Source organism: Amblyomma maculatum, chromosome 3 (assembly GCF_055883805.1).
Source record: "Amblyomma maculatum isolate TAMU_Amacu chromosome 3, ASM5588380v1, whole genome shotgun sequence".
Lineage (NCBI taxonomy): Eukaryota > Metazoa > Arthropoda > Arachnida > Ixodida > Ixodidae > Amblyomma > Amblyomma maculatum.
Window position 1 is genome coordinate 114,780,554 of NC_139346.1, and position 27,419 is coordinate 114,807,972.

Here is a 27,419-nt window from a genome sequence, read left to right on the forward strand (position 1 = left end):
AATTAGGTTTCCGCAGCAGATCGTGAGGGCGCCGCAAGCGCTCTCCCCTCGATTCCCCACCACAGAAAACCCCCCACCTGTTAAAGCTTAACGCGGTGCGCATGCGAAAGAAGCTGCCACACGCGCAGTGAAAGGCAACCCCGAATCCTTTACATTAAGCGATGAAAGGCGTCAGAGGGGGCAACCAGGAAATACAGGGACATCAGGGAGCCCGGAGGCCACTGAGAGTAGAAAAAAAACAACCACCTAGGAATGCAAACTTTCTTCACCGCAGCAAAGGAAGACGCGCGCCACAGACGAGGCACCGCTCGAGCGTCACGCACTGTGCACGCACACAGCGTTTGCCAACTTGACAGACAGGCCGCGTAACCAGTGGACGGGTGCCGCTCAGCAAATTGCACGTCGTCGGCCCTTTGAATCAACACTTGGCCTACAAGACACGCTCACGGCCGCCGAAGAGAAGGACGCCGGCCGACAAGGCCACTTGGGGAGGTAGCAACGACTCCTCCGCCTAGGCGAAGAGAGCGAAGTTCGCGTTACTTATGGCTAAGCGAAAAAAAAAAAAAAATGACGCAAACATGGAAGAGGGCGCAAAACGCGCATTGCATTTGCGAGGCACAGCTCTTCACAACGAAAGCGCACCACCGAATCTTTGTTCACAGCAGGTACAGTCCTTGTCAAAAATATATAGCCCAAGGGGGGGGGGGGGCAGGGGCTTGCTCCCAAGCGCTGTAGTCTCACTGGTGATAAAGCTCGTCCTCATCTTTCAAGAATCTGTCCTCATGGTTGGTTTGTGGGGTTTAACGTCCCAAAGCAACTCAGGCTATGAGAGACGCCGTAGTGGAGGACTCCGGTAATTTCGACCACCTGGGGTTCTTCAACGTGCACTGACATCGCACAGCACACGGGCGCCTTGCTTTTCGCCTCCATCGAAAAGCGGCCGCCGAGGCCGGGATTCGATCCCGCGTCCTTGGGAACAGTAGTCGAGCGCCGTAACCACTGCGCCACCCCGGCGGGGAATCTGTCCTCATGAAGAATGTTGTAGGAGCCCTGCAAAGGTATGTAGAAGCAAACCCCTAGGGCTGTATATTCTTGACATATTCTACGGCTATGCCAGACTAAGATTACGTTTGGCCGTCTGTTGAAAAGACCAGTCACCAGGAGGGAAAACAACATATCAAAAGAAAGCTTTCTGAAAACTCAATTCCGAGCCGTGGCGTCAAAAGCGAACAGCACGTCGTTGCGATCCCGGCTTCGAAGTTCTAAAACAGCAGTGAAGTCCAACAAGGATCCACACGAACCAACCCTCTTGACGCGCCGCAGTTTGCTTCGGCGAGTACGGACACTGAGCGATACCTACACTTTTAGCGAGAGTAACCTCATTGCGATATGAATGCGGTAAACTATCGATACAGCCCAAATTCAACGTTCATAATCAAACATCGGAGCTTTATTAGATAACGCATATTTGCGACAAACGCTGCCCCAATTAGCCCAACAGCGAGTGCACCTCTGATCGGCCCGCTGAAAGCTCAAGGTATCCACACAAGGCCCGAGACGACGAGCGTCGCACCAACCTGAACGGCCTCCGTGTTCCCAGCCAAGCTGGTCCGCAGAACCGACACGCCAGGTCAGACGCAGCGAGGGACCGATCGTAAACACGAGGTGTAGAACATACGGTAGCGCCTGTTTACGCCGACGGTTTCTTCCGCTCCGTGCACAGACCTTCGCGCTCTTTTTCACGCGACAACGCTAGAGGGAAGAAGGCTGTGGACGCGGCAGTGAGCGAGCGTCGCCGGAACAGCTGTGTTCCAAGTGGGAACGACAACTGCATCCTGTCGCCGCCGCAGAACATGTCCATCCCCCCACCCGAAATAATGTACGCGTGGCTGGCTTTAAAAGGAAACTGCGCGCAAAAACAACCGAAAAAAGAAGCAGCGATAACCTTGCTGCTTCCACCAGACTCACAGCTGACATTCGCGCGTCGATGTCCCCGTGTGCGTGGCTGCCAGAAAGCGCCATTTAGAGCGCTGATTATTAAGGCGAAACCGTTAGTTACGGTGCATAATTTCACCTGCAGGCAGCGGTTACGCAGAAAGCATATGTAAGCGAAGAAAAAAAAAACGTAAATATTATAGCAGGGAACGAAAAAATTAAAGAGCACTGCAGAATCTGCATTGGAGTAATGCGAAAGCACGGATGCTGCTGTTGGTTGCTTCTAATTTCTCGTTTTAGTCTTTATTCGTTTTAGTCTTTGGTACTTTCAAATTGCGCGCCAATCTTTTCCTATGCCATTTTTTCGGCTCACCTTCCGGTTGCGTGACGTCACATCCTTGACGTCACCCTAATTGACTGTCTTAACTACTTTAGTCTCTAGTACTTTCAAATTGCGCGCCAATCCCTTCCTATGGCCTTTTTTAACTCGACTTAAGGTTGCGTGACGTCACATCTTTGACGTCACCCTCACTGACTGATTTAATTGACCATTTCAGTATTTGATATAGTTAAATGTGGCGTCAAACCATTCGATAATGAGACCATTTTCGCCTTTCATTTTTTGCCTCTAATTAATAACCTGATTAACCTACTAGCTTATATTTTTTCGCACACATTGCATCACCCTCTATCGATTGACACCACTCATCAACCTCTACGACTTCTTAATTACAACTACTGCGGAAACGACTTTGCAAATTGCGCGCTAATCCCTTCCTGTGCCCTTTTCCAGATCTACTTCCGGTTGCGTGACGTCACATCATCTGTCACATTAATTCACTTCTTGTTTATTCATTTTAGTCTTTGGTATGTTCAAATTGCGCGCCAATTCCTTCCTATGCCCTTTTATGGGTCGACTTCAGGTTGCCTGGCGTCACATCCTTGACGTCACCTTAACTGATTTAATGAGAGAGCGAGAAAGAGAGAGCGAGGACTATTTACACCGACATGGACCTCGGGGCAGGGGCTCAGCCAGGGGAGGGTCTCCTTGCCGGGGCCTAGCCACTCGCTAATGAGACCATGTTCGCCTTCAGTGTTTCATTTTTTTACTAATCACGCTCTGTCAATTGACACCACTCTTTAAACTCTGAGTTCTCAATTACAACTGCTGCGGACACGATTTTGCGTTTTTTGCCTCTAATTAATTACCTAATTATCTTATTGGCCTAATTATTTCGGACACAAGATTACGTCACCCTCCATCGATTGACACCACTCATTAACCTCTACATTACAACTGCTGCGGATAACGTTTACATGTTTGGCCTGTAATTAATTACCTAATTAACTTACTGACCTAACTTTTTTCGGCAGGAATCTTACGTCAGCCTCTATCGATTGACACCACTCATTAACCTCTACCATTTCTCAATTACTCGCAACTGCTGCGGACACGATTTTGCAGACGCGGTCTGCGGACAGAAATATGTGAACATAGCGAAGTAACGCTTTCGCATTAATTAAGCCAGCAGGCATTTACGCTTCACGTACGTCGACGGATCAAACGGATTTAATTTCACACGCACACGTCACCACAGCAGCGACCAACAGCAGCCACTTCTGGCGATCTAGCTAGCACCCAGTCTTCCAAACTCGCAAACTAGAAACTACGGCAAAGTATGACAGACAGGAGGTTTATGGGGTTGGGTTTAAAGTGCTAACGCAGGCTGTGACAGCCGTCAATTTTTCACTGTGAGTCGTCCAGTCAACGTATAAAAAGAAATACCGCGCCTGTTAGGCTGTAACACTGGTCACCGAGAAACAGGAACTGCCCTGCCCCCCGGCCGTGCTGCTCACTATCTCGCCTCGCCGCAGTGGATAAGAAGGTACGTTGATGACTGCGTTTGCAAAGCCAGCGTGCATATCGATAGGCTCAATTCTTCGTCTCGGGGCCAGACCCGACCACGACGATGCAGGACTCCCAAGGAGCCGGAGCAGCGATGAGTCGAGAATCGAGAACAAGGCCGCGAAAGAGTGTCGCAACTGCCCCACGTCCACCAAGCACCCTCGACAACCACACCGAGCCAGCTTTCGGAACACGTCGGAGAAAACCCCGAAATGTCGCAACAATGTCCCCAGGCACGTCCGAACTCTGCAAGGACGAGCAGCAACCACAATGCCGAGAACGGGCTGCCGCGGAACGGAGCCTTCAGGCGTCGCCGAACCACCACGTGGTGGTTGCTCGCCTCCTTGGTTTGAGTGTACTAGAACTTTACCTTGGTTGCTACCGGGACGCCCCTTCCCTCCCTCCCATGCTCGTCGCCTTGGGAGACGCTGGAGGAAACTGGACGGTCCGGCCCTTCGACGGACCGCGCGCGCTCCAAAATCGCGCAGCAAGGCGCCGTCTCGGAGAAGAGCGGCCAAGCCTTGGGTCAAGTGGGCGAACCAGTTTCTCAACGCGGCTTGGCGGAACGCAAGGTGCAAACGAAAAACAAATAAAAGCGTAAGAACGGGCCATAATGATGCGACCGGGCACAAAAAACAAACAAACAAACAAAGAGGTCGTGATGCCCTAGAGGGCAGCCTGGCCTATCGCGCCGCCGCAACCCTCCGTCCGTTTCCTAATCGGTGCTGAAGAATACGAACGACGAAACGCCGAAGCCACGCGCGGATGGATGGATGAAATCACTATTTGAAACCATCAATGAATTTTGCTCCCATTTCAGCCGACATTCTAGAATCTACTGCGATTCACTCTTGTCCAGGGCCAGATGGGTGACTTTCTTTTGGACGTCTTCGTTCAGGATCATTAAAACCTCCCAGGACTCCATATGCCTATATGGTTCGTTGTAGCTAGGGCATGTCCATACCATGCGTATCACGTCAGCAATTTCGTTACAATGTCTACACCGCGAGTCCTGTATCGCCGGAGGCCATCTGCTTGGTGCGAGTGGGCTGGAAAAAATCCCCTCGTGCACAACTTTCTCGTATAACCTCTTCCTTTCCGCTCAGATATTTGCCTGCTCGAGGCAGTGTTTGTCTTTCAAACGCGGTGCGAAATCGTGGAAGACACGCCTCGATGCAGTGGACAAGTGGCGTCAGCGTGAAAAGTGCAAAACTCACAAGAGTCAGCTCCTTCAGCCGCACAGAGAGGAACGACACTTTCTCGAACTAAGTGCATCTTAAATTAAAAATCCGCTCAAGTCTAATGGGGCAAACCGAATTAACCGGAATTTCGTATTAAGCGAACTCGAGGCTTCGTTTGTGAGGTTTAACGTCCCAAAGCGACTCAGGCTATGAGAGACGCCTAATGAAGGACACCAGAAATTTCTACAACCTGCGGTTCTTTAACATGCACTGACATCGTACAGCACACGGGCGCCTTGCCTCCATCGAAAAGCGGCCGCCGCGGCCGGGATTCGATCCCGCATCCTTGGGCACAATAGTCGAGCGCCCTAACCATTGCACCACCGCGGTGGAGTGAACTCGGGGCTTCCTTCGAGTCTATGTACTATATGTGAAAATTTTCCCTAGGCTCTGCTCTGTGCGACTGACAACGAGAGGTCCGCTCAGAGCCCGGGATTCGGATATTCTGAGCACCCTTGCTACAGAAACTCGACAGAGAATTTCACGGAAGGAGCACCTTTGATAACAAAAACCCTACCAGCAGAGCTCTTCAAATACTACCAGTTGCGAAACTTCCCATAGGGCCCATGTAGTAAAAAAAATAAAAATAAAATAAAAACCCACGGCGGTTTTGATTAGCCAAAATTCGAGTATATAAGAATAGCGGCGGCGCCCTCGGCCTTGAAGAATACTGCGTCTAAGTTGCAAACTTTTAGATTTTTTTTTTTATAAATGCGCCATTTACTAGAAAATAAAATGAAGGCTTGCAGTAGCAGAAATTCTTTGAAATAACAGCCGTAGAGCCAATTAAGATGAAAAAGAAGGAAGAAAAAAGTGATTTCCAAAAGGAAATGACGGCAATAGCAAAAAGATTCTATTGACCGCTTCTAGATGGCGCGACAATTCATTAGCATCCGAAAAATGCATACAAAAACTAGTCACTTTTTGAAGCGGAGCTTCGCAACTGGAAATGCTCTTCCTACCAGGGCGGGCACTGGCCTCCGTAGCATCCAAGACGAGCACCAGTCATGGGCCCATGTTGCGACGTCTGGAAGGAGCCGTCCACGTCGCCTCCCTTCATGCGGTATGAGGGAACGTCGTCGTTCGCAGAAGAACGAGAATGCCGGGGATCGGCAACAATGAGCTGCAAAAGAGCGAGGAAATCCGACGCCAGGCGGACCACCGCAAGCGACATTCCGGAGTCCGACCAGCTCGCCTAACAGCCAGCACGAGGTGAAATCCATCCAGCATCCGTAGACTTCGTCACTAGCTAAAGCGTTTCCCCTTGCTTTTCCTCAACGCACAGGTCAGTCAATGAAAACCAAGGCCCCCAAAACGTTTCTTCTTACAACGAGGTGGGATGCATGAGCGTTTCGATTCAGCGTTTGCCCAGCCTCCAGTGGGAAAAAGAAAAGACGCACACCGCAAGCTGAGGTATTTACCTTACCTTTCCTGCCAGTGCGCCCAGACGCGAGAAATTTCAACGTTCTGCTTTTACAAATAAAATACCCCGTTTGATCAAACATATGCAAACGCGTCGACGTTGCAGGCACTTACTGGCATCGATTTTTGCCAACTAAGAAAAAAAAAAAAAGAATGAATTGACGAAAGGTCCTGCGTTTGATGCGAAAGCTGAAGCAGCCATCCAGTCAGTCCGGAAGTAAGATGCACACGCTTCCGGGCAGAACGCGAAGTCCAAAATCTGGCCACTAAAACAAGACAAAAAGGAGGAGGAAGAAAAATGTGAGAGGGTAGCCCAATGCAGGGGAAGCAGGCGTGAGACACACACGCGGCCAGGCGTACAGCGAGCGCGAACGGCAGGCACTATCGCACGATTGCGCGCTCAAGGAAAAAAAGACGTGGGGATGGGGGGCACACATGTGTCCACTATCGGCCCTTATCACGGGGACCCGGAAGAGCAGCGGTTCGGCAGAAGATAGACAATTGGTTTCCCTCGGCATGTCGTGGGGACAGGCAGGACACCTTTGACCACCGGAGAGCGAAGCAGCAGCATGGTGACAATGAGCGCCCGAATCGCGAGACAGGGAGATTACGGAAATAAAAAGACAAGGGCCTTGAGGACACGGTGCCGGCCGTATCTACAAGAGCCCGTATCGCGGAGCACGCCGCATCATTCAACAAATGTTACCAACATCTTCAGACACAAGCATGAAGTGCTGCAATGCGTTTACTTGAAGGGACATCCGGAGAGTTATGAAGTTTTGAGATAACTATCGCATTATATTGCGTTTGCAACTGCGGCTATGAGCGATATGCCGTAGGGGTATACTCCGCATTAATTTCGAACACTCGGTGTTGTTCACGCGCACTGACAGTACACGTTAAAGAAGCGTCGATAGTCGAAAATGAACCGAAGCACTCCACTACGGTGGAAAAAAAAAAAAAAAAGAAAAAAAAAACCAGCACATAACTGGGTTAAGATAGAGATGGATTTATTGAAAGGAAAGGCAGAGAGGGTTGCCGGAATGATTCAAATCTGGCCTGCTACTCTTCACTGGGGAAGGGGAGAAGAAAGAGGATTATGATGGGTGACGATGTGGGAGAAGGCATATGGAAACATAACAGGCACGACAGTTCACTTTACAAGCGCGAATAGAGTCCGGTGACGCACTAAAAACGGCAAAGAACGCGCACTGCCTGGACACCCTTCCCCTTGTCCTGCTAAGCGACCTGCAGCAGTTGCTCCGACAGAGGCCTCTTGTTCAAACGCTTCAAGGACACGGCTAGAACAGTTCAGACTAACACATTACGTCATAGGAGAGCAAATTATATCTCGGATGAGACGAAACTGCTCGTGTGTGCGTCGAACAGCTAGCTGGCGACCGGTTACGAAAACTCAATTCGTTATTTTTCTGAAATGACTGAAAGGACGCTCACTTTTTTTTTTTTTTTTTTTGCCTTCATCAAACGCAGAGCGAAATAGCGACGCGCATGCGGCTCATGGCGATGGGGCTGGGACAGGTAGGTCACCGCTGCTTGCGGCGGGGGCTAGCCTGCCACTGATTTTTTTATCTGTTGTAAGCCGTCATTGCACCCGCCACCGCTTCGGTGGTGGACGACGGCTGTTGCGGCGCGCGTCTTTCTCTCCCCCTTCTTTTTTTCTTCTCTATTTTCTATTCTGTCTGCACGAGGCAGCGCAGGCGGCTCAGCTACAGAGCCAGTAGCAGGCCCGTGCATTTTCTTTTCCTTCTTCCTGCAGCCACAACAACAACAATGCGGCTCATGGCGGCGCACACCAGACGCTGCTCGTAGGAAACGCTCCACTAAAAACATCAAAAGAGAATTTTCAAATTCCTTTGTTCCGAAACGAGACGCCGCCTATCTGCGAAACACGCCCCGAAAGACAGGGAGTTGCTATATAGATACCGTACTAGGGCTCCGAGACAGAGGTGTCAAGACTCGGAGGTGTGCCGATTACGACTCCCCCGACGTGAGGCAATTTGGAAGCTGCAACGAGGGAAAGCGGGCCACACTGCATGACACACAAAAGGACCTGCGCATGTTTGCTTGCACTTATTTGCCGGCAACGCGAAGGCGGAGTCTGGGACGAAATGGTTCGGAGGGCAAAGATGAAAATGCTTGCTAACAACACTTGATCAAACTCCGGGCCTAGATTGCCAGTCGCCACGCACAGGGACAAACTTTCAGACGACAGGTTTGCCAATAGCTACCCTGTTTACAGACGCACCTGAGATATGTTCACTACAAAGATGGGCTCCAAACAACAGAAGGCCAGTACCTTAATATGATTACGTGAAAAGGAACCCTTGCTCCGCTAACGCCGAGTCCGAATTAAGCCAAACACATGAAGCACAATTAAGGACGCTAAAGGTAATGAAAGGAGGTAATTGCAGCTTTACATGAGCGCACAATGAGAAGAAAGTACAGCCAACTCGAGGTCCACTGCCATAGTTTTTACATACCAACGCGCGTAAACGCGATCGCGATACCCCAGGAACAGCCACAGCACCCAAAACGACCTCGTCGTCAATTCGGCCAATTTGGCGCAGTTCTGGCAATCCGACTAGGGTGCCTCGATGCCTTTCGCCTGCGGAGGCAAAATGCATCGAGGCACCGTAAATCTGACCAGGGGATAATAAGACGTTCTTTTAACACGCCGCGCGATCGGATGGGACAGAAATGAGCGCACAAATTAGATTTCAGTCAAATTTCGGAACAGGCAAGGTGTGATGTCAACAGCGCGGAATCGAGAAACTTGCATAAATATTGATCCCCACCTCATCACTCTTCCACACGTAAACCGAAACGGGCGCCGCGAGGCCGCGAGCAGCCGCTGATGATGATGATGATGCGTTGTGGCTGCACCCTTTGTATCGGGTGGGCTCAGTAATGTGCCCTAGCCGGGTGAAATAGAAAAACTGAGAGAGAGAGAAATGAGAAGGGATAGGGTAAAGCTGCTATGAACACCGTCAGCGTCTAGTTATTGTCCACCACATACGAAGCCGGGCTTTCGTCGTCCGGATGGCGCCACTGTGCTGTCCGCGTTCGGCCGATTCAAAACCCAGTGCGCGCGGTAGCGTGGTGTCCTCTGCCGGCTGGGGCAATAGTTTCGCGCAACGGAGAATGATGTGCTCCGCCGTCTCGTCCGCGCTCCCACATGCCCTGCAAATCGCCGCCTGCGCTTCTGGGGAGGTGTCAAAGGGTGCGTTCCAATTCTTAGACGTCTAGCAAGACTGCTTCGTAGACGTCTACGTAGACGTCTACAGGTTCGCGTATTGGAACGCGTCTACCTGTTTACGCCTAGCGTCACCTCGCGGCATAAAGGTTGAACTAAAAAGTTTTTATAACTATTATAACGCTGTTTTCTTTAAAGATTTACGACAATACAGGTAAAAATCACGTTTTTATCGGTTCGCCGATTTTTTGCAGCAACAATATTACATGTGTAATCGCCACAATGTAGATGGACTATTAATAGGTTAACTTGTAGCAGACCGACTTCTCACGCAATGAGCATGCTCACGAATTGACGGAAGATAACGTTAGTCCGTTTTTCCTTTTTTATTATACTGATGCTGAAGTGTACATGCTTTTCAGATGTCTCATTCACACAGCTGTAAGAATGAAAACATGCAAAATACTGTAAACTTGAGGCGATTACGGACGAAAGGTGATAACCGGCTACAGCAAACGAAAAACTGCTGTTACACCTGTTGTCTGTAGTCACTAGACGAGGAAACCAAAGACAACAACTTGTTTTAATAATGTACAGGCACAAAAAAATCAATGCGCAACAAGTCGGCATCGTCAGGCGAGTTCGTTCGTTCTGAGATTAACTGAAAATCGGCGGAAGAGTTTGCCACGGCTACTACAGCAAGGTAGAAACACACACGTGCGCCGTACAGCAGCCGTCCTGACTCCCGGCGAAGTGCGACGAGTTCGTCGATAACATCAAGACTGAAGCAGACTGAATAAACTCGTCGTCAAGTTAAAAAAAAGAAGACTAACAGCATCCAACACACACTTTCCTCTTAGCGCGGTAAAAGAATCTGCAGTGCTATATCTCACGACCATAAAGACAGCTGAATTAGCCTCTAGCTAGCGCATACATTGACGTAACAACTCACGTTTGAAAGATCGTTCATATGCATACTCCGGCGTTCGCAAAGAGCACGACCACCGTACAGCTACTGCAACAACCGCACGCACGACTCGCTCAGCGCGAAACGCGCTCTGTCCGCCATGTTTAGACAGCAAAGTAGTCTGCATCGATGTTGACTTCGGCGAAGCCGTCTTCGCGAGACTGCTTCGCGAGAATTGGAACGCATCCCAAGATGGCGGCTGCTCGCGTAGCCGTCTAAGTAGACGTCTACGAGGGGGTATTGGAACGCACCCAAAGTGACGGCGGTAGGTCAAAGTGCGGAGTGCCCCCGCCCGTGCCTCTAACAGGAGCGTGCTACCGACGCTGTTGTCGTAGAGCGGCTCCGTTGATATTGCTGCTTTGTGCTCTAGGTACAGCGTTAGTGTCGTCTTCTTCTGTGCTGAGGCACTCCACATGGTGGTCTCCGCTTGGCATACTTGCGTCCGTACGGCAGTTTTGTACTCAGCGGCCTCCGCTGTACCGTTCGACCAGAAGCCGTATTTCCGGCGCAGGGACTGTACACGGGTACACCATCGCGTGCGGATGCCCTTTAGGTGTACATAGCGGAACACCTTCCGTGCCCAGCGGATGTCCTTCATGGTGCGTAGGCGCGCCTCATATGAGATTTTGCTGTGAGCTTCGCGGGCTTCAAAGGTCGACCATCCCATGTCGCCCTGGATCGCCTCAACAGCAACTCGACCGTGACAGCCAAGCGCTATCCGGCCCATTTCGCGCTGTCCGCGCTCGAGCCAATCTCTTGTGGGAGCAGAGAGGCACACGATGGCGTTGGCAAAGGTCAGGCCCGGCACATGCACCCCCTTCCACAGGTCACGCACCAACACATATCGGTTGCAGCCCCACAGGCATTGTCGGCGTAGGATGCTAGTTGCACGGGTGGATTTCAGCTTTAGGTGTTTTTCATGTGCTATGTATATGTCACCTTCCGTGCACAGCTGTACTCCCAGGTACCGATATTGGGTTGCTTGCGGTATGTTGTCTCCGTTGGGCAGTAGTATTGCAGGGTTGGCGTCGGATGGGCCCGAGAACCGGAGCACAGCTGATTTGGTGGGGTTGAAGGACAGTCCTAGTGTAGCTAGATGTTCTGCACACACTGTTAACAGCCGCTGCAGCTGCGCCTCGGTTTCAGCCAACAACACAATATCGTCCGCAAATGCCAGTGCTGGCAACGTCCACATTTCCGGGAGACCTGCCCACAGAAAGGGGAGTGGGAAGCCTATACCACAATCGAGTAGCAATTGTTCTACTTCGGACGTGTACAGCATGTACATGAGTGGGGATAGGGGGCATCCCTGCTTTAGGCCCCGTCGGACGGCGACTGGTTGCGATGTGCTGCCATGAAGGCTGGCCACCACTGTGTTGTCTGTGTATAGGCGTGCCAGCAGGTTAGTCCACTCCTGCGGCATACCCAACTCCTTCATTCGGCGTAGCAAAGGTTCATGGGGGACACTGTCGTATGCCTTTGCCACGTCTAGGAAGCATCCAACAAGTCCCCGTGATTCCTGCCGTGCGATTTCGATGCACTGGGTCAGGGTGAATAGATTGTCGTCCAGTCGTCGGCCGTGTCGAAATCCGGACTGTAGTTCAGTGAGGTGACCCTGTGTTTCAGCCCAGCCGACCATCCATTTTCAGGACGCGGGCGAAGATGCGGTACAGCACACTTGTCACTGTGATCGGCCTGTGGTCTCGCAGAAGGCCTCGGTCGCCTCCCTTCTTTGGCACGAGTGACACTCGCCCTTGAAGCCAATCGGCGGGTATGGCGTCACCTGCGATAATGCCAGTATAGATTCTGGCGAGTTGGTCTCGTGCCTGTGTTTCCAGACATTTGACCAAGATCGCGGGAATGTGGTCGAGGCCTTGTGCCGTGTGTGTCCCAATATGAGCAATAGCCCGTGTCAAGGCTTGTGGTGTCACCTGCCATGACACTTCCATCGAGGCACTGACGGGTTCAGGGCTCTTCGCTGTGCGGTTATCGCATGGCTCATATGTCGGCTGGTCGTAGACCCTTTCCAGGTGGCGCGTCAGCAGTTGGGAAAGGTCCGTAGCTGGCAATCCTGTAGCCTCATCCCTGATGTCATACTGTGGTGGCTTGCGGTCGAGCGTTTGCACATACTTCCAAAACCGCCGGCTACTGTCGTGACCCGCATTCGTGATTGCTTGCAGTTGTTGATGGTTGCACTGTGAGATTTTTCTTTGCACAACTTCTTGCATATAGTGCTTGCAGCGGAGATATTCTTCCCATGCTGGGCGGCAATCTTCGGCTGGGTAGAGTTTGAGCTGCTTACGGTGTGCCCTGTTCGCGGATCGCCTCGCTCCCAGTGCCTGTTTCACCTCTTGGTCCCACCACGGCTTCCTTTGCGTGCCGCCCCTCGAGCTGGTGCGCACCTCGTGCTGGCGCATGATGCGTTTCAGCTCGGCGACATACGCATCGTACGTTGTGGCTTGTGTGCGCATCTCACTCAGTTCGAATTGTTTGGCCACAGCTTCGTATGATGTTGTGGGCAGGTATCGACGGGCTGGGTCGCGGTGTTCTGTACGTCTTCTGTGCCAAGAGGAGGATGAGAATGATAGACGGATACGGTTGTGGTCGCTCCCTAGGCTGAAGTGTCCGTCTTCGTCGATATGGACCTGCGTTACGTGCGCTGCCAGTTTCGGGGACATTAGAGCATAGTCTATTGTGGTGTGGCTGTTGCGAGCGCACCAGGTGAATTCACCTTCACAGTCAGCTCTAAGGTTGGCTATTTCCAGGCCCAGCTCCCGCGCACATCCCATCAGTAGCTCACCATTCCGGTCCTGGTATCCGTCGGTGGGCTGTATATGTCCGTTGAAGTCTCCCAGCAAGAGTACTTCGTGTTGTGGGGCCCATCGCTTGACATCTTCGATGATGCACTCCAGGACACGGTCATTAGCTTCGTGTCGCCCATGCGCAACCGTAAGGTACACGACGCCTACAAGCACAGGGATGCCGACAATGCTTCCGGATACCCAGATATGTTCATCACAGACCCCCGCCATTTGCACCCATGTGGAGTTTTTTCGCCACAGCACACCCACACCACCACCTTTGCGGTTTGCACCAGAGCGGTTGCGTCCTGCCCAGTTCCATTCCGGATGAATCGGAGGTTCTTCTAGGTCACGTAGATGGGTCTCCGCAACAGCGTACAGACTGATATCCTCGCTGTTCAGCACTGTAAACAGTTCCGCCCACTTGGATGCTTTTCTCGCTTCGTGTAGGTTAAGAAACCCCACGTTGATGATGGTCGCTGTGCGTATGTAGCGATGTCGGTGTCTTCTCCTGCGCCTACTCACTACTGCGGAGTGCGATTGTTCAGCAGGATGTGTTGGCGCATCATTTCCCCCACTGGGTTGTAGATATTGGGGAGGGCTAGGTGTGGGCCCCATGGGAAGACCGGTGTCATTCCCCATGGTGCTGTTGCGTGGACAGCTGGCCGGGTGTCCGGTAGGAACCACTGTTGGTGTTGCCCTGGCATGGGTATTGGTTCGGGTATCGGTTCGATGTTGCCACTGCTTGTTTGCATCACACCGTCCTTGCACTGGTGTTGACCTCTCGGCTGACCTTGATTTGGATGCTGTTGAGACGCGCGCGGCACCCGTCGCGCCATCTAGATTATATGGCGAGAAACACGAGCAGGGGCGCGGAGAAGGGCAGTTGCGCAACCTCTCGGAGAGACTGGCATTCGCGCTGAGTAATTCCGAAGCAAGCTGTTTGAACCGCTACGCTCCTCCTCACTCGCCGCTCTCCGAGGATCAGTTTCATAGCAGTACAACGGCGGAAAATGCACCCACCGCCATCAAGCAACTCAGCAACTTGCACACTCATCCTGAAGCCAAAGCAGCACAGTACATATTAAGGCGAAAGCCTTTAATGGCTTATGCTGTCGCGGACAAAGTCTGTCCCGCTTTCGCGGCGTTCTGATTGGCCGAGGCGGGATGGGTCCCTGCTATCTGCAATGCCACACTTGAACGCGCGCCAAGGAACGCCACGAGCGATGGTGTACCGTCCAAACGCACACGTGTCGCATAAAGTGTGCCAGATACTGCGCCTTTCCGTTCCTGTAAACCAATTATATTTATACGTAGCATTGCAACGAATTCCGACGCTAACGATGGGAGGCAAAGTACAAGATAGGAAGGGTAAGCTTTCTAAGAGACCTTCCAATTTTTCTTTTTTACCAGCGCATTTCAATTAAGCAGCACCAATTCTTCGAGTCAAGATACCGTCCACCATGAACTATGCACGCACCATCGACACAAGCCATCACGCTGTCGAAAATCAATGTAAGGTGCACATCAATGAATATATATACATTGCACGAGGCTGTCGGTAAAATGTATTTTGACAGGCCATTAACGACAACCGTAGCTGGTAATGAAAGCCCCTGATGGCACGTACTGGTATGAAAAGAAAGACAAATTTGGGGGTTATCATAGTTTAGGAATACAGGGTGTTGCACAATTAGACCCGCGCTGTAGAATGCTTCTCCCAGCTAAACCGCGGAATCCTTGCAGTTCAGATTTCGCACAGAAATCGCATTTTGTCGCTAGTATTTTTTAATACTAAATTTGTTTGTGGTACTTGCCTGATTCGATCAGAAGAAGTAAAATATTCCCATCGCCTGCGGCGGCGGCGACGCCAAACGAACCGCTGCCCCAGCGATGGGACTGGTGGCGCCACCTCATGCTGCTAACAACAACTCTGTAGCAGGAAAAGAGGGGGCGAGCGTTTCTGGCAGAAGGTTTGAGTTGTTGTAAGCAGCATGAGGTGGCGCCACCAGTCCCATCGCTGGGGCAGCGGTTCGTTTGGCGTCGCCGCCGCCGCAGGCGATGGGAACATTTTACTTCTTCTGATCGAATCAGGCAAGTACCACAAACAAATTTAGTATTAAAAAATACTAGCGACAAAATGCGATTTCTGTGCGAAATCTGAACTGCAAGGATTCCGCGGTTTAGCTGGGAGAAGCATTCTACAGCGCGGGTCTAATTGTGCAACACCCTGTATGAGAGACACTTAAGCTCCACCTTTAAGGTATGACATGATGGCTTCCGTCGTCGCTATGTCATGTTTTGCAATGTCCCACAACCCACCGATCAACTGGTACCTGACCCTGTCACTTGCCAACTAATCGACCCCACTTATAACGATATTAAACCACTACGAGCAAATCAATGTTTTAAGGCTAAGCAGTAACAACAAAGAAAAAAATGAATCTCATATCGAGGGGGAATCGGCTTACAGTTTCCACTTACTTGCAGGCATCTTGTTGACATCCCTCTGCAAGATGTTTAACGGTGGCATGTAGCGGAGTGGAAGGCTTTTAGCATAAATGACGTCTCACGAAGACGATCGTTTTTTGGACTTAGTGACGTATACGTCTTGGTTGGTTGGCAGGTAAGTGTTTCTGAGTCTTTTTCCTGCTAGGGTTGGCCCTTAGTGACAAAATTTAATTGCTATATAACCGATGTTCTATTACTACGGCTTTGTTATATGCTCATTAGTTTACTGCTGACGGTACTGCTGCTGCCCGCTGCTATACCTGATATATTGTTCAAAGAGGTATTGCTATAAGTGGGCCTGACTATACCACCTGCCAGAGGCATTCTCGTGACGCCAGCTACTACTATGCCGTCAGACTGTCCTTTGAACGGGAGTCTTAAACTAGCATGTTAACTGTAACATGAAAAGATCTCAAATGCTGAGTGCTCTGTTTGGTTAATGGTGTCAGCGTTACAAAGTGGCGAAGGCTATCAGAGATGCCTCAGTAGAAGTCTCCGGATAGTCTTGATCACACAACGTTCACGAACATGCATCAATCACTGAAACCACCACATCCACTGTCCAAAGCTTATTACGTATATGAAGACTGTAATGACGCATACTGTTCTTGTGGCTACCGCTATAGGGATTTAAAAAATGCTCACTGTCAACAGCCTATTCTCAGGTGACAGATACTGCACTGAGCCAACACATAAATCTGGCCACAAGACAATGGGGAAAGAACTCATTCACGTAGCTGCCACACAAGGGACAGATAGCCAATGCAGGAAGCTCTTGAAAAGCCTTGCAGATAAAAGAACAGTAGTAACATCCTAATATGCAGTAACAATAGCTTTGTCCCCTCAGTGATCAGCACTTCAGAGCCGATTTCAGTCTATGGAGATAAAAGCAGTGTGGGAAAGCCCACAACACAAGTTGAGCCCGATTGGCCATCACTTCCGCAGCAGTTCACTTCGCCCAGATAAATGACAATAGACCGCAAATTGGAGAAAAGAAAACAGCACTTGATATCTTGTGGCAGCCAACCTCAAGGTGCTCACATTATTATTCTGCCAGCAACAACAATACCACAATAGACAACTTTCTACCAGGAGGGAGGGGGGAGGTCGATCTATCCCTGGAACCACAATTGACAAATAGTGGCTTTCAGGATCGAAATGAATAGCAGTGTACGACAAAAGAAGGAAAAAGATTTCGAATTAACTGCTCAAATAGCACACTTACCTACAGCCATTGCATTAAAAAATGATGGCACATCGCAGCATTTTATTATACAATGTAAAAGCATATATTGTAAAACAAGATTACCTATTTGCATAGCACTGCCCGTACTTAATAAGGCAATGCCTTTACTTACCAATAAAGACCAAAATAAACGCTTCCAACATCACCCACATTTCATTAAAAACTGTGCTGAAAAACTGCACTAAACTGAACATCAAATAATCACAGGTTAAAAAAAAAAAAAAAGAAAAGTTGCTTAATGTGTCCTGCTGGAAGCAGCTTCCCAGCTGTTGTTGCTCACCCCAAGTGTTCGCTAAGCTGAAATCTGTCTCTTTTTGCAGTGGTAGGAATACACACTTTTTTGGAATATAAGTCAAATGCGAAGTGGTTCATGCATCTCACATCATTTTAGCTACAGCAGCCCTCTAGCACACTGAAGTGAATTAAAATGACAACAGTGATGTAAAAGTGTCACAAACCCCCACCTTTACAGTCAGAGGGATAACAGGTAACCGAAAAGGGGATCCCGCACCTCTTTTGTCTGTAAAGGCAGGGGTCGAGTGTATAAACCGCCCGCAGAACGCCCGCTCCAGTGCACTGTGAAAATTAAGACTTCCGGGCCACTCTCGCGGCTGCTCCGGGAAAGCGTATTGTTTCCTCGGGCCCGCGATCGACGCATCATTCTCCTCACCTGTACAGCCGCCGCTATCGAGCAACCCAGCCTTCAACTAGAAAGAAAGCAGAGAGAATTCCATTCCGCCACAGACTGTTATTCAATCGAACATTATTTTCGCTTTTGTTAACCTTTACCTGACTTGGTAATATTTTACGCTGTGTTATCTATGTGACTTTGACCATACTTACTATATCTAGAATACTTCCTTTGTTATCTTTATAGTCTTCTTTTTATCGCAGCGTTTTGTTCATTGTCGGGTCTCCCTCTTGTCTTTCAATTAGTCGTCTTCCTATCAATGTCTTGTCGTGGCATTTTAATTTTTTTAATGTACTCTATTATTATGCAGTGTAATTTGGACTACAATTCATTCAATTGTTTATAAAAGAAAGTTCTGAACTTATTCCTCAATCTCACACCGACACACGTACTTCACAGGTTGACCGGCCTAACTTTTAAATGTGTTCTCAAACCTCATAGAGGGAGGACGGGTAGCCGTAAAGGGGATCCTGCGCCTCTTTTGACCGTAAAAGCGGGGGTTTGTGACAAATACAAATTGCATCAACAGTGATAACTGCAGATAAAATGGAAGGGCTTGGCCTCCTGTACTGCTTATCTAAAAGTGGGAGTTAAATGATTCAGAAAATCACGAGATTTGATATCCTAGGACGCTTCGATTCGAAAAACTAGGCCCTGTACTTTAAGGGCGTTTATCTTTCGAAGCAGCGAATGTTATTCAACATTTACGTATATTCTTTCAAAGCTGTGTTTTTCGGCTAGTTGCATGGTGCAGGTTCTCCTGTGTCAAGCGCTGATGTTGAGAGCATTCCCGAAAATGCGTGCTTTGAACACAAAGGAGTACGCTAGCATAACTGATGACAGTAAGCAAGCTTGCATCTATTGCAATCAACCCTAGCATTTTCTCTAAGGTCAATAAAATTAGTGCCTTCCTGTTTCTTTTTACCGACAACTGCAATGGTTTACAGTTTGCAAAATGTTCAAGGACAATTGGGCTAATAGTGGCAGCCATATATGCATGCAGTTTCCAGAACTAAGTATGCTGAAACTCTATGACCCTAGCTCCTTAATACTGCACTTGGCCTGCACTATCAGCCTGCAGATCTGTTCAACTCGACTGAATTCATCTAGCAGCGCTCCTAGCAGGTCTTCTACTGCTAGTTCCACAAAGAATGCGGAAGTGCCACATGAGGACGAGTTGTTGCCTTGGGGAGAAGCTGACTGATTTTCCCGAATGCCTGCTAGTTCGTTTCTGCACTTTCAAGGGAAAGAAATTGGAAAATTTTCGTCAAGAATGGGTGCTAGGCTAGCATGAACATAACAAAAATGGGTGTTTTCAAAAGTTTTATTTGATTCCATAATCGTTTTTTTTTACCGGCGGGTATATTTCGGTTCAAACAGGAAAGTATGCAAACTATTCACAATGGAAACGTCGACAGTAATCGCCACATCAAGATATTAAAGCGGAAGTGCTCAAAAGCCTGTTCTACAAAAAATTTGGCATCAGCACTATCAGTGTCGCTGTTGTGAGAAAAATAAGTTATGGGGACGCCACAGGGAAATGGAAGTTGGCAGGTGACATGGCCGATTTGTCAGGAGCTGCCAACTCTGGCTTCTTTTTGAGACTGTGATCAAACTCCTTGGGAACCTTTCATCTCCATTTGTGCACGCTACCACTAGGTTATGCAGGCACATTTGTTCGACTCGGCTAAGACGGGGCATTATATCGAGTGGCATTATGTGGTCTTTCATATAATGTGGTGACTTACAACAGCATGCTCAAGAATATGTGTAAGGTAATAGAGGCACAAATTAAGGGATTAGTGAATGAGCAAGCAGCACACTGCATGCACACAAACGAGAATTTGCAACGAAAAATTCAACTGCTAAAGAAGACCATTTTCCTATAGCACAAAGGGAGTGCTAAAAACAAAACGAGGGGTACTTTTGAAATGAGTAGGTATGAATCTGGTTTCTAAAATCGTCTTCGAAACTGGAAGCGGAAAAAGGGCAGCCCTTACAGGTCGCTGGGAGTGACGCAGAATCGGGAGTACTTGAGTCATTTTTCCCCAGGCCGTCGTTGCAGCAGTCGAGAAATTGCCATGATTTACTGCACAGATTGTTTCGAGCCCGTGCTGAAATGTCGGAAGCCTCAGGACTGGATTTTGTAGTATGCAACGTGAGCTATGCATTCACGGATGTAATGAAACTGCCCGAAGAACAGTGAAGAGACGGAATGTGTCGAACAGGCTCGGCCAGACAACGGTTCCTAACAATTCATTTGCGGCAATCACACGTCCCAGTAAGGACAGGATAAATTTTCCAAAGTGGTTGATAGCCCGAAGTGGCAATTGTTGACACAACCTAGTTTGATACAGTCACAAATGTTACCTCTTAACTGCAAGAGGCGATCGAAGTGAAAAAAAAAAAATTATGCCAATCGAGAACTGGCTATGACGAATGCTTCCCAGAGTTCACAACTGAAAATGCATTGCCAGGTTTAATGAAATAAGGCATGCAAAATATAAAGAGAAGAACTGACAGGCAATTGAATTCTTGCTACAGGACAAGGGGATGCTATAAATAATCCCTTGGATGCACTCAGAGTATCTTGTTCGATGCACTGTTTTGCATCTCATCGATTGTCATTCCCCCCCATTTACACACGCAGACATACTTCTAGCTTTGTTGGGAGCCGTAGGAATTATATGAATGCCATACTTCTTCCCAACCTTCATCATGTTGTGGGTGAAGCCATGGATATAGGGCACCAAAGAGCTCTTCTTCCTCGTCAGCAGATGCCCATTCTCTATCCTTTGTTTCTTATTCTGTGTCAACAAGCTTTCAGCAATTTGGCATATGAATTCATCAGGAAATCCTGCGTCTATAAGCCTCTCATACTGTTTTAAGAAACTTTGCCTACTAGTGTGACGGCATGATTTCTTGAGAGCTGAAAGTAAAGCAGCCTTCGCTATGCTTCTGAGTGCATCCAAGGGATTGTTTATAGCATCCCCTTGTCCTGTGGCAAGAATTATATCAGCCAGACCGAAAGATGCATAAATGATTCAATTGAAGCACTGAAAGCCAGGCAAGGTAGTAACTGTCTACACCAGCGAATATTCCAGAATAATAAAAGTCATTATACAGCAGTAAAAAGAACAGGCTCACAAGTTACGAGCTCAATTACTTTGAAATATTTGCATGCTTAAACTTGGAAAATTTTCCACCACCATCGAGAACCATAATTCATCATCAAACCCAACTGTAAACATTGATTCTGGTCCTTTTATTTTCCTTCTTTCTGTACTTTATCCTTATTTTGCCTTTATTCTCTGTGCATTATTGCTTGCCGGCAAGTTTGTATTTCTGTTATATGTCTGTTTTCCACACTTCTATGTCCCATACTGCAACATGGTAACCTAATCACTCATACCTTTGTGTTCTACTGCATCACAGTAGTTTAAAATTTAAAACCAATAGAAATAAAATGAACACAGCATTCAAAAATATCAAAATCCTTTATTTAGTCTTATAAAGCTTTTTTATTTTTCTACTTTGCACTGCAGAAGTTGCCACTTGCTCCACGTCTCCGACCTACTTAATTTACACGGCACAAATATTTATTAGCTTTTGTTTTTTCTCGGACAGTCCATCCACCATGTGAGTGGCACAGGCATCTTCTAACGAAGCCTACTAGACACTGTGTTGTAGAAATTCTGCAGAAGTTCTACAACAGCAGAATTTCGTGCTGAGCTTGGTTTGGTGTGATAGACTGCTGCACTAAGTGAGAACCCAGATTTCTGCTCACCACACTCTTTAAACAGACATTCATTACCTTCATGGACTTCCACTGGAGTTGTGAGATGAATTTACAGCTAAGTTTATTAACACAAGGCCTTCAAGAGGCTAACCATGCATATAACGATACTGCAACCCAAACACTGGCATTCAGGCTTTTTTTTTAATTTTTTCTTGCTCCAAACATTCCCATTTCCTGAAAGAAAAAAAAACTTGTAATAACCTTGTTTAATCGTCACCTGCTTTAATCTGAAAACCTTCAGGTGGAGTAGTATACACTTGCTGATAAATACGACCCAGAAAAAGTGCAGACGTGCCAACATGCCATCCTGTATTCTAGCCAACGGGTTCTCAACTGGATTCTGCAGAAACCAGGGCTCTGTGAGCTATCCCTGGACTCTGCTGAAGCACCCTGAGGCCGAGAACACCTGTTCATGCCAACTAGACCCCTGCCTCAAAAAAAAAACAACAGCCCACACATGCAGGGGATGCATTACTGATGCATTTGATAGATAAATATGCACTCTTCAGAGCTTTTGCAATGCTAAGAGTTTCACCTAGCCCTCTTGTAGCTGTGACCATTCAGTGTGCCATAAACCAAAGGTGAACCTCACAAGTGCCTGGTTAGGAATGGTGCAGCAAGGAAAGCAGAGAAGTGGAGCATGGAGTATCACTTCATTACCGAGTCCCTTCACACGTTACAGCATTTCAAGCTTGCGAGTGCCAAGAGAACACCTAGAAAAGAAAAAAAAAAAATGGCTCTGTTCGGAGTCTGGACTTCACAGACAAGTGTACAGAACCAAACCACATTTGTACGAAAGCTTACAAAGAGGTGACTACTCTCTTCTGGTGGCACTATTCAGCGGCAAAAAAAAAAAAAAAAAAAAAAAAAAACCAACCAACCAACTCAAGTTTCACAAGTACTAATAAGCGAATCATCTCTCAACTGGTAGGCGTGGCCCAGTGTTTAAGCTTCAACACGAATGATTTCTTTTGTATAAGGCCTTTTGCAAACCATAGTTGGATTCTGAGTCCACATGGCTATGCAGAGGATGCAAAGGAGATCCTCCTGTCATGTCATCCTCCTTCAGGGTGACACAGACAACAAGAAAAGAGCGCATAGTAGCATCATGGCTGCCTACCTACTAGAGACTGGGGCAGTGTGCAGCTGTTGAAGTACAAGTACCTTGTCCTTGCACGACTACCTATTAACTTGTCATTGCACAACTATCTATTAACAAATTGAAGAGCACTTAGGAGAAAAACTTCAGCATACAAGAAGCCAACAACAGTTTTGCTTCGAACACCTGTCAAGTTGACTTTTGATGTCGGGACATCCTATAGGATAACACCAAGAGAAGTTTCGATGAATGCTGGCTAAATGCTGCAGTGTACCTGTCGGCATGGACTCAAACAAACAAACAAAGAGAAAACAAGTCTACACTCAGGCAACTGTGTCAATTGTTATGCAAATTTAGCAGCTGAAAGAAGAAACACAGCCAGATCCTGAGCCTCCAGTAGCATTTCTTCACGAAAAGAGAGCATGATGTTCACCAGCCCTACACCACAGCATAGACACCACTTACTGGGAGGATCAAATGAATATGAACCATTTTTCAGAAAGACTGCAAAGTTGGATGAAGGACAGACTTTTAAACCCCCTTAGGGCACAGCCATTTTCTGCCAAGTGCTGCCCCATGGTTCAGGCTTTTCATTAGGAACTGCCGGGCTGTGGAAACTCTTGTTGCCGGATCTAGAAGATACCTACAACTCACTGTTCCTTAGGCTCTTGCAAACAGAAACTAATATATTTCCATAGCGTGGCCAAGTTGTAGCAAGCCCTTTGCATTATCGAAGAGATTATGTTAACCTGTGGGCCACAAAATTTACTTTACACCCAAGCCAATTATTCTGATGTTCACGATGTCAGGGTGTCTAGCAAACCATTATTTTCAATAACCCCAATTTTTCCAGGTTTTCTCTGATTATTCAAGTTCAAATTCCCTGACGAGTGAAGAGGTTCAAAAATTAGCTGCTGCTGATGATAATGAAAAAAAAAAAAAAAAAAGAAAGCTTTCTGCTAATCATATTCAGCAATTTACAATAGGCAAAAAAGGCTGTCATCAGTGTTCCGTTAAGAACGTCAAAAGTTTGTTGAAAATTGAAGGCGCACTGATGCCAGCCCCAGAATACGCGAGGCACCTACCCCGTAAAACAGCCGAGTCAATCCAGTTTATATGGCTGCGCGCGTGCTTGCCAATGGCAGTACGCCGATCGCATTCGCGCTGGCCGCTGCCGGCGCAGTTATTCCTGCTTTTTGTCGAGTACTACTCTCATGCAGCCCTTCTGCATATTAAAGCGAAAGCCTTTAATATGGCTCATACTGTTGTCGACAAGAGCTGTTCGTGCGAGCGGCACAGCTGATTGGTCAACAGAGAAGTGAAGTCATCAGCTGCCAAATTCCCTGATATTTCACTGATTTTTTCCTGGTGCAGAAAATTTCTGACAATTCCCGGCTGTGAATGTACTCATGCTTATGACTGCACGCTTGGCACACTATTACCAGAGAAAAATCTAGGCTAATTTCAAGTACTAAGTGTGTATCAAGTGTTCAGTTATAATCAAATATGCTCTTGGCCTTTCCTGCCAGCTGTAACGAAAGCCTATTAATGAGGCTCCTATTATCGCCTGCATAATGGTGCGTCAATCATATCAGCACATCACTACTGGGAGCACAATTCAGTTAGAAAGCTGAAAGAAGAGCAAGTTTCGTTGTGTTTAATTTAAACATGCACCTCATTAAAATCCTAATTTCTGTGCTTCGCAAACCGAGCGCCAATTGAGCTACTACTGTGTCTTGTACACATCAACGAAAATCCCTGAAGTAGATTTGAAATAAACATGTGACTAATTAATAGCATTCACCAAGTACAGCTGCACAGGAAATATATAAAGCTTCCACAGGAATTTCGTGGCTGAAGAAAAATTCATCCTGGCCCAGGAATCAATACAAGACGGCCCCTATTTGGGACAGCCGCTAGAGACCTTTGAATCAGTTCAGGGAGTTACTAAACATCCTCCTTTCTGGAGCATCAAAAACCGATTCCTCAGCCACGTCTACCGAGCCAGCACCAGGGAACCTTCACTGCAAAGGCCGATACCAACTAAGCTAACAGAGATGGTTATAGCTAATGGTACGGCAAGATTGAACCAATCAGCTCAAAGCAGAAATGAAGTTAGCCCAGGGTTTAGATGTATCCTCCAAGGTGGAGTAGATCCGTAATATGTGCGAGGTGAGAGCCGCACACGGCCCCCTTGGATCCAGACTTCGACACGCTACTTCTATGGCACGTAGGCACGTCAGTGCGGCTTGATTAAAATGGGGCTTAATATCTATATCCAATGGTCATCATCATCAGCCTCACTATACCCGCTGCAGGGCGAAGGCCACTCCCATATTCCTCCAATTAACCCGGCCCTGTGCTAGCTGCATCCACTTGACCCCTGCGAATTTCTTAACATCAAACGCCCATCTAACTGTCTGCCGCCCCTGCAATGCCAATGGTATGTACAATGGTATTTCACCCAAAGGGGTACCCTATCAATGTACGCTAATGTATGTGTCCCTTAAAGGTGGAGCTTAAAGGTCTGTTCAGTTCTGCTGCACGTGCCCTCTGTACTCTTCCCCCTCATTTTGTAGAGGTGCAGGACTAATTTTAGGAGACTTCTTGGCCAACCACACAGAAGGGTACGAAGGATAGCTGCTTGTCATGCTGACTGCCCCTGTGCATTATGAAAACCCAATATTTGAATGGGAACTTTTTATGCGTACAGTCGGGAGCAAAATAGTTATACAAAGCCCAGCCAGTAGCACAGTTCACAAAAACTGCATGGCAATGCTACTCCCACTACACGAGGGGTTAAGATGCAACACCATCTCCCAACTACATCTTAGGTTGAGACAGCAGACGACCCGGGCCATTGACAGGAAGCCGAAGCATGCCATTCTTGAGGCAGTTTTCTCTCTCCATGAGACGAACTGCGAGGGCATGCCTCTAGACTTTTGATGCAGGCGGGGGGCTTTTCTATGTGGAAGCCTTCATCTTCCAATTTATACGGCTATCCTGCGCAATCTATAGTTTAGCTATCTGCTCGAGCAAGTGTGCAATTTTTCCTTTCTGACTGGCTTCTGCAGAGGCCGCTGTGGCTTCCCCAAGGGGCAAACGGTGGTACAAGATGCCGTTGCGTGGTATGCAGTCATAACAGCCACTTCTAAAAGGGCAGACAGTTGGCGGTCAAATTCTACCGCTTCTCCCCTCAAGTTGCACAATAAGCAGCACCGTAATTTAACCAATGCAGTTTTAGTCTTTCCTCGGAACATGATGGTGGCCTGAACTCGGCAAGAAAAGGAGAATAACAACAATTACGCGGATACAAACAAACGCTCAAATGCTCAGCGGAGCAGATGACGCGGCCATGTGAAGCCACATGTCAAACACACACACAGACACACCACACACACACACACACACACACACACAAAAAAGCCACCACAGGGGGTGCTCCTGACTGGAAACAATTAAGCGACAATGAGTCCTCCATGCAGAACCGAGCTAAATGACAAGCTTAGCAGTGAAAAAATGGCTCCAAACTGGCCATCTCACTCCCAGAGGTCGTTAGATTTTGCTGTGACCCCCTTGTAACAAACACTGGTGGCAGCTGATCGTTTCTACCGCTTTTGCTCCCGACAGTACATTCCCACAAACAATATGTACTTAATCTGAGCAACAGTAACATCAGAACTCGCAGGACAAAAATGCAACCGACGAGAAACATTTCGGCTGAACCCTCAGTCTGCAGCGTACAGAAATGGCTGCCTCTCGCACACTGAGCAAATAAATCTGCCAAAGCCTGATGTTTTGTAAAACCTTTGACGCATCAAAAAGCAGACTGCATGCACACGAAGCAGCAAATGGTGACTTTAGGACAGAATGCGCTTGGAACCATCACTTCCCATTTTGTAGCGTGCACAGCTGACTACCCTTGAATACCAGGTGGCAGACAACGCAACTATGGTATTTCGGATACAGGAAATGTGTGAATGAAAACGCACAGCCCACAGGCACATTAAAAAGGTGGTGGAACACACAGATATGAAAGGCACACCAACACATGCATGCAGAAGGCCTACATCAAGAATGGGTGCCTAATGTCGAGAGTAGGTGAGCACCGGCTCTGTGTTTGAAGATAAACAAAATCTGGTCTATAGCTTCCATATGGCAAAAACATGCTCGCTTGTCGAGACATGTCTCAACAGTGCGTGCAACCACGTGCATATGTATGTTTATATGACCTGATTTAATTAGCTGTCTGTAATCTCCTTCCTACAGATGACACTCCAAATAGTGAAGCTTTAGTATGACTGAAGTTTTATTAAGAGAGTTAGAAATAAAGTGATTATGTGCCACGCACCATACCACTTGTCAATAACGGGCTTCACTGTAGCTGACGTGTCGGTAAATTACGCAGTTCACCCTGACAACCGCAGGTGTGACAACTGCTTCCCGCCAGAATAAATCAAAACAACCATGAAGGTCAGCGCTCTACAGGCTAGCAACCCCATAAAAAACAGAAATCAATGACAGCGCAAAGGATCAAGAACATATAAGGTGCAGTCTGTGACTGTTAATTTAATTAGCAGTTTTACT

At 47.9% G+C, this 27,419-nt stretch overlaps 3 protein-coding genes across 4 annotated transcripts in view; all 3 read right to left on the minus strand.

Annotated features, from left to right (window-relative positions):
* LOC146195754 (KH domain-containing protein akap-1-like) overlaps window positions 1-27,419 on the minus strand; it is an 88,231-nt gene that overhangs the window by 49,412 nt on the left and 11,400 nt on the right. The gene's annotated exons all lie outside the window — the stretch shown is intronic.
* Window positions 6,041-11,880, minus strand: LOC146195755 (uncharacterized). The gene is made up of 2 exons (XM_084596852.1): window positions 11,245-11,880; window positions 6,041-6,205 (listed from the first exon to the last, which is right to left on the minus strand). Exons 1-2 carry the CDS (start codon window positions 11,878-11,880, stop codon window positions 6,041-6,043), a joined length of 801 nt encoding a protein of 266 aa, XP_084452978.1.
* LOC146195756 (uncharacterized) lies at window positions 12,308-15,338 on the minus strand. Its single transcript, XM_084596853.1, has one exon. It carries the CDS (start codon window positions 14,126-14,128, stop codon window positions 12,308-12,310), a length of 1,821 nt encoding a protein of 606 aa, XP_084452979.1. The 5' UTR covers window positions 14,129-15,338.

Coding starts and splice junctions, on each gene's coding strand:
- LOC146195756 (XM_084596853.1), bottom strand. CDS start 14,128: ATGGGGAATGACACCGGTCTTCCCATGGGGCCCACACCTAGCCCTCCC.
- LOC146195755 (XM_084596852.1), bottom strand. CDS start 11,880: ATGTGGACGTTGCCAGCACTGGCATTTGCGGACGATATTGTGTTGTTG. Junction 6,206..11,244: donor CACGGAAGGTGTTCCGCTAT/GTACACCTAAAG, acceptor GCTCTTTTGCAG/CTCATTGTTGCCGATCCCCG.